We start from the raw sequence: 7,958 nt of genomic DNA, 5'->3' as shown, positions 1-7,958 counted from the left end.
GGTTATTATTATACTTTTACTCAGTTATTACTATACTTTTACTCAGTTATTACCATAATTTTACTCAGTTATTACTATAATTTTACTTGGTTATTACTATAATTTTACTCGGTTATTACTATACTTTTACTCAGTTATTAATATGATTTTACTTGGTTATTACTACAATTTTACTCGTTAGTACTACAATTTTTCCTCAGTTATTACTATAATTTTACTCACTTATTAATATAATTTTACTTGGTTATTATTATAATTTTACTCAGTTATTAGTACAATTGTGCTCAGTTATTACCTTAATTTTACTCAGTTATTATTATACTTTTACTCAGTTATTACTATAATTTTACTAAGTTTTTATTATAATTTGACTCAGTTATTATTATAATTTGTGCTCAGTTATTATTATAATTTTACTCAGTTATTACTACAATTGTGCTGTTATTACTATAATTTTACTCAGTTATTACTATAATTTTACTCAGTTATTACTATAATTGTACTTTGTTATCATTAACTGCCAATGGAAATGTTCCAATAAAAAGCCAGGTCATAGGAAACACTATGTCATATCACAAATTAGTTGCTGTGGATATGTGCTGTAGATTTTTGTTATTTCCTTATTTATTCATAACAATGATGACAAGCAATTCTGTTAATACTGGAATGCAGCTAAACACTTTCTTAACAAGTTGCGTACAAAATAATTAAACTCATTATACATGACAAATACTATTAATACAGAAAATGTTCACATAACCAAGAAAATTTTTTTCATATTCCTTTTTATTTTACAAGTACAAATGCATGAAAAGATGGGAGGGGCTTCTCTAAAGGGTTGGATAAGTTTATTAATATCTCAACAGATCAAGAAGTTAGGAGGTTTAATTTTATATTCTTGCTCATAATTATGTATAGTTAGTGCTTCTAATTGGTTCTAAACCTTAGTAACCTATTTTTGTTGTTAGAAAATTTTCAAATTGAGGTGCAGACATGTCGTGATAAAAAAAAGTGAAGATTGAGAATTTTTTAAGTATTTCTTTTTGATATTAAGAAATTAAAACTTGAATAATAAACTATGTTTTGATGCTAATTGTACTGGTATATATTGATAATAAAGTTGTTTAATTGAATTTTGAAAGTAACTGTAAAAAGTTGTGACACTCACAAATAGAGTTAATTACATCAATATTTACAGAACTCTTTATTTGGTCAATAAGCTAAAACTAAATTCTAAAATCTTAAAACCACTTTAAATACCTATGTTAAGCTTCTCAAAAATCAGATCTACAAAAATATTTTACTACATAAGACCACATTTATACTGGTCAATTTATACAGTTTCTCTTCAAAGTAAAATCTAAAAAATTCTTTTACTACATAAGACCACATTAATACTGGTCAATTTATATAGTTTCTCCTCAAATTAATTCTAAAAAAGTTTCTGTTTAAGATATCAGATCCATATATATATATATATAATTTGTTCAGTTCAGAAACATTATATTACGTTATACAGATACAGATCTAAATGTATCTTTTTAATTAAGTGATTCTACCTTAGATTTTCATCTTGCTAATATAATTTAACATTTATGTTTCTGTTGATTCAACAACATATCCAGATTTGATCATCACTTTTAATCTATCTATACATGCTTACCAAATTCAACTGTAAATACAGCTTAAAACACATCTTAACATAATGAATTGTTCATACATCGGACCTTCGATCAGTTGTTTATCACACTTAAACCTCACCTTTCAAGCCTAACATCAGTATAACTAATCACCTAATAGAACTTCTTTTTAAGTCCATAAAATAACATTTTTAACATTCTGACGGTCAACAATAGTAAATAAACATACCTCACACAATGTTTCAAGTGCCTGGTCATTAATCCGAACACAGTCATTGAGGTATAGAGCTTTTAGCTTACTACATTTTGTGGCAATCTTCTCAAATCCCCCGAAGGCTTAGCTGAAAAAAAAAAACCAGTTACACACACATGTATGTACTGTCACTATATAAAATACTCTACGAAATGTCAAACTGAAGAAAACCTCTTCTATTTTACCAGGGATTAGACGAAGGAAAAACAAATATGTAATAGTTATAAATAAACTGCTTATCCTGAAATGCCACAATGAAAAAATTTTTTTTCTGCTTTCTTGGGGCCTAAAAATCATATAATGTTGTTTATACATATCATCTATAACGAAAAACTACAAAAATATACGAACAAGAACAACTACTTATATATATACACAAACACACATTAATTTGGCAACAATATTTTCAAAAGTCCTTAGCCTGTTAAAAGTAGAATTTTATTTTTTCATTCAATCTGTTATAAGTTTTCAAATTATTTACTTTTTCCCTTCAGGTTTTTGAAAGTTCTATAAATAGATAGCTGTTGGTTTAATTTCCACAGGTAAATCTTGTCTGAATTTGAAGGAAATAGTTTTCACAGTGTATTTATAAATAGAATTTCAAAATGCATTTATTTTCTCTCCCTTTCTCTAAGAAAAACCCAATAACATGACCACCAAATTAGATGATCTTATAGGTATTGCTTACACTTAATTCATTTTATTCAGTTAAGTGGTCACTAGGCCAACATAGTCATCTAAAAGTTCATGAAAGCAATAAATCCTCACCTGTGAGCAACCATTTAGTACAACTGTGGTCAAGCACGGTCCAGCTATGTGAAAGCACTGAAATATGCAGAGAAACAATACTAATTCATTGCCTCATGTATGGTAATATAACAGTTCTAGCTACAGATAAAAATTAAACATGAAATGAAAAAAAATCATGTAAAGATAATCAGCAGACCAGTTGTGGATTATTTCTTGAAATTAAGGTATGCAAGTTCATACATCTAATGTTGTAGATCAGTTGTTGAAACACAAAACATCACATTATTCTGGCACAATATATCATTTGGTTGTTTGTTGATAAGAGCTTAGCCACACAATGGGCTATCTGTGCTGTGCCCAATGCAAGTATCAAAAACCCTATTTTTAAAATTATAAACCCTCAGACTTTCCACTGAGTCATTGAAAAGTGTAACAAAAAATAACACACAGTTCTTGTATAAATCCAGCTGGAAAGTATTCAACCATCAGCATGCTGTATATGGTTGGGGGCCAGGTATAAAATTGCTACCAAAAATTAAAAGTATTGTTAAAATCATTTCAAGTTTATACCTCAAGAAAACAGCCTATAGTTGATTTTATGGCTTCAGCTCATTTGTGAAATGTCACAATCATATGGTGATTTATTACATAAAGGCATGTTTATCTTTCTTTCCATTATATAGACCAATCAGATTAACTAGTATTTGTATTTACAGCAAAGCTATTAACATTATATTTACGGCAAAGTTATTAAGGTTATATTTAAGGCAAAGCTATTAAGATTATATTTAAGGCAAAGCTATTAAGGCTATATTTACGACAAAGCTATTAAGGTTATATTTAAGGCAAAGCTATTAAGGCTATATTTACGGCAAAGCTATTAAGGCTATATTTAAGGTAAAGTTATTAAGGCTATATTTATGGCAAAGCTATTAAGGCTATATTTAAGGCAAAGTTATTAAGGCTATATTTAAGGCAAAGCTATTAAGGCTATATTTAAGGCAAAGTTATCAAGGTTATATTTAAGGCAAAGCTATTAAGGCTATATTTATGGCAAAGCTATTAAGGCTATTTGCTATTTTCCCTGATTAAATGTTTATGGATAAGAAATTTTGACAGTCATAACATAGTTTTTAAAATGCTACTATACATTTGCAAAGAAAATGTTTAATCAAGGTTTTTTTTTACTCATTTAATGTCTGCTGTACATTTATAATCAGACATATTTAATAATATGTCTTACAATTTTAAAAGAATAATGATTCTGAGCTAATATTCTTTTCAATTTAAATGTCTGAAACGTATTTAATATCCTACGATGCTACATATATATATATTGTATCTAGATTACTGTGTATATACAGATCTGAAAACACACTTCTCAATGATTTTACAAACGTATTTGACAATTAAATACACTTCTGTGTAAAAACAGAATAAAAGTTAACAAATTATCAATTGTATATTGTAAGAATACAAGTGATGATGTTACATTTCAATATCAAAATATACAATATCTTCAAATGTACAAAAAATAATTTTTCTTATATAGTTTCTGTAGTGGATTTTAGGGTGTACTGTTTCCACATAAATAATTTCTCAATCTATCCTATATTCTGTAGCACATAAATTTTTAATTTTCAGACTTAAATTCCTTACAGAAAATATTCATCATTTCAGTGGTTTCTTCAGATACAGACACAAACACACCCGTATACAATAATACAAGATACATAACACACACACATAACAACATCAAATTAAGTATGTGACACTTACCTGACCAGTTACTTTCACATTTCTGGACAGATCCAAGTATTCCAGATTTTTACAGTGATTGAAAAGCCACCAAACACTGATAAAATACGATGACTTGATATTATCATATATTCAAATGATAAAGAATTGAAATTACAGTAACTGGTTTAAAAATATGTTACATTCAAAACAGCAAAACCTCTTGTATGATCAAAAGTTGCCCTGTGATTATATTGTTAAGTAAACTTTTATTACTGAGCAAAGCTTGAAGATGACATAGTTACAAAAATAAAATTACGGAAAAAAAAAATGATGGCTGATGAAAATGTAAGTTGTTATGATTTGTCATCAGAGAAGCAGGAAGTTTCTTGTTTTGTCAATGCACTGAGGAGATCACACAAGTGGCCTAGTGTGGAAAGAGGTGTTCAAGATAAAAAAAAGTCAACTAACAAATCCTTCCTAACAGTTTACAGTTGCATATCACTAATAATTTTATATCTTGATGTAACATTACTTCTTAGAATAACTTATCTTTCCTTGTGGAGGGAAAAAAAAGACTTAATACAATGAAACAAAATGTTTGAAGAAATTAAAAGTTGGCATCCAGTGAAAACAATGAACTTTTTGGCTAAAATATTCTTACTAGCTGGTGTACCCATCTTCTGGATGGAAGTTATGGCTTAATGAAAAGTTATCTTAGAACATGAAAAGTTGCTTCCCTTATATGTAATTGTAAAAAATGCAAAAATGCTCATAAAAACTGCAAAACACAAAATATGAAACCACAATTTTACATGTGTCTTCGCATGAACCCTACAAACCTCCATACCAATTTTGGTGAAAATCCATTCACACTCTGTAAAGTAGTTACACAGACAAACAATAGACAGTACTATTACATTTATATAGATTTAAGTTTAGCTCAAACATGTATATGTAAATGGTTATTCATTTAATTCAGTTGATATGAGAAACTAATTCAAATAATTTTCATCACAGGTGCATACGTACTTCAGTATTTTGTTTAAATAGGACCTTTCACAATGTTAAGAAAATGTGTAGGTCCAAATACTTAAAAACTTTGCACCTGATAAAGAAAGATCCATTTTTCTAAAGCACTTGAGTTTTTATTGAAATATGCAGTAGACAATGAACAATTGAAAATAAAACAGACACGTATACACAATAAACTACACTTTTCCAAGATTTGTATGCAAACATGTTTATTCACAGTAAACTTTTTTTAGTATTTCAAAAGAAGTGCAGGAAAGAATCTTTATTTTCCTTTAATCCACTTCATAAAAAATAAGTGTAGGATTTCCTATACATTTGACTCTTGTGGTATATTTTAACCTAAGATGAACCAGAGACTAGCAACAATACTCAACAAAGCCAGAACCAAACCTAACAATTCTGGATTGTTTCTATAAAGACAACATGTCTCCTACATCACCAAACCTAACAATCCTGGATGTTTCTGTAAACACATGTCTCCAACATCACCAAACCTAACAATTCTGGATTGTTTCTGTAAACACAACATGTCTCTTACATCACCAAACCTAACAATTCTGGATTGTTTCTATAAAGACAACATGTCTCCTACATCACCAAACCTAACAATCCTGGATGTTTCTGTAAACACATGTCTCCAACATCACCAAACCTAACAATTCTGGATTGTTTCTGTAAACACAACATGTCTCTACATCACCAAACCTAACAATTCTGGATTGTTTCTGTAAACACAACACGTCTCCTACATCACCAAACCTAACAATTCTGGATGTTTCTGTAAACACAACACGTATCCTACATCACCAAACTTAACAATTCTGGATTGTTTCTGTAAACACAACACGTCTCCTACATCACCAAACCAAACAATTCTGGATTGTTTCTGTAAACACAACACGTCTCCTACATCACCAAACTTAACAATTCTGGATTGTTTCAGTAAACACAACATGTCTCTTACATCACCAAACCTAACAATTCTGGATTGTTTCTGTAAACACAACATGTCTCCTACATCCCCAAACCTAACAATTCTGGATTGTTTCAGTAAACATAACATGTCTCCTACATCACCAAACCAAACAATTCTGGATGTTTCTGTAAACACACGTCTCTTACATCACCAAACCAAACAATTCTGGATGTTTCTGTAAACACACGTCTCTTACATCACCAAACCAAACAATTCTGGATGTTTCTGTAAACACACGTCTCTTACATCACCAAACTTAACAATTCTGGATGTTTCTGTAAATACAACATGTCTCCTATATTTTCTTGTCATGATTTAGAAAATATCCACTCAAATATCTTCAGAATTTAGATACTAAAATAATTTTTCTTTACTTCTCAAACTCGATTTATTTTGGCACAACTTTGACTTCCACAGTTTTCCTTTTATAACAAATAATTAAGGAATTTTAGAAGTAATTTATGTGGGTATTTTTATATATTTTTGTTAGATAGCAGTGGTAATGCTAGAAAAAAAAATTATGTATATATTGACACAATACAACAAGTAATATTAAATCTAAATTAAGTAAAATCTCATTATAATCTTCAACACAGCTAAATTTGGTAGTTGTTACTGAAATGCAAGTTTTACAGAGCATATGTAATGACTATTAGCCATGCATTTCACAGAAGGTTGACGATCTAAGACCTTGAAACCAAGTCAACTAAATTTTAGTTAGTTGCAGATGTTTTGTGTAGTTTCCAAGCTTGATCCAAAACTTGTTATTGACAGGAATACTCAAGCTCTGAATTAAACCAGCTTGTTACCTTGGAAATTAATAATAAATACAACAAACAAACTCATTCCGATACATAGTTCTTCCAAGTAAGAATAAGACACAGATGTAAACAAGATACATCTAAGTAAGTTATTAATGCAATGATGATTGATTAAAAGATGTTCTGACTATAACAACCTGACCAAAACATCTTGTACAATAAATACAGTACTGGAAGAAGTTTGATAAAAATATCGCTTAACTATAACAAACCTTACCAATAGTTTTATAATAACTAATACACAAAATAGTTACCCTTTCTCTCCAATGGTCATACACCCTTGCAACTCCACTGTCTGTAAAATCAAAATGCATACCCTATTAATTTAATTCTTAGGTTTCTTTTAATACAAAATCTTTATAGAGAACTAAAGTTTTCTTCAAAAAATATTCCTGAAAAACAATTTCTTAGAATCTTAAAAAAACAATAGTAAACCAGTTACAACAGCAAACATAAATGATCTTTAATATTTTAAAATTATTTTGATTGAAAAATTATGAAGTTCAGCATTTTTGAGATCAAAATAGGATATCCCAAGGATGCTTTCTCTTTTAAATGTAACAGACAGAAAATATTTTTATTACTTATATTACAGCCACCACCGAGATGACTGATCACCACCAAATCCAAGAATTCTCCACAAGGAATAAACATCTGGTAAACTAGGATCTGTATAAATCAACCTAGACAAAAAATTGGCAGAGATTGGAGCAGAAAATGTCTGCAAGTAGAGATTTAAAGACCAC

The 7,958-nt window shown here is 29.2% G+C and overlaps 1 protein-coding gene across 1 annotated transcript in view; it reads right to left on the bottom strand.

The window, feature by feature from the left end:
- The window catches only part of LOC106471704 (F-box/LRR-repeat protein 7-like), a gene marked incomplete at its 5' end in the record, with an annotated part of 25,500 nt that overhangs the window by 14,306 nt on the left and 3,236 nt on the right, over positions 1 to 7,958 (bottom strand). The window contains 2 exons of the mRNA XM_022400316.1: positions 1,870 to 1,976; positions 5,860 to 5,983. Coding sequence (XP_022256024.1) covers positions 1,870 to 1,976; positions 5,860 to 5,983 — 231 coding nt within the window. The remainder of the gene's footprint in view (positions 1 to 1,869; positions 1,977 to 5,859; positions 5,984 to 7,958) is intronic.

This window comes from Limulus polyphemus, unplaced genomic scaffold (assembly GCF_000517525.1).
Source record: "Limulus polyphemus unplaced genomic scaffold, Limulus_polyphemus-2.1.2 Scaffold4802, whole genome shotgun sequence".
Classification (NCBI taxonomy): Eukaryota; Metazoa; Arthropoda; class Merostomata; order Xiphosura; family Limulidae; genus Limulus; species Limulus polyphemus.
Note: the sequence above shows the minus strand (reverse complement) of the source record. Positions and strands in the feature narration are given on the sequence as shown.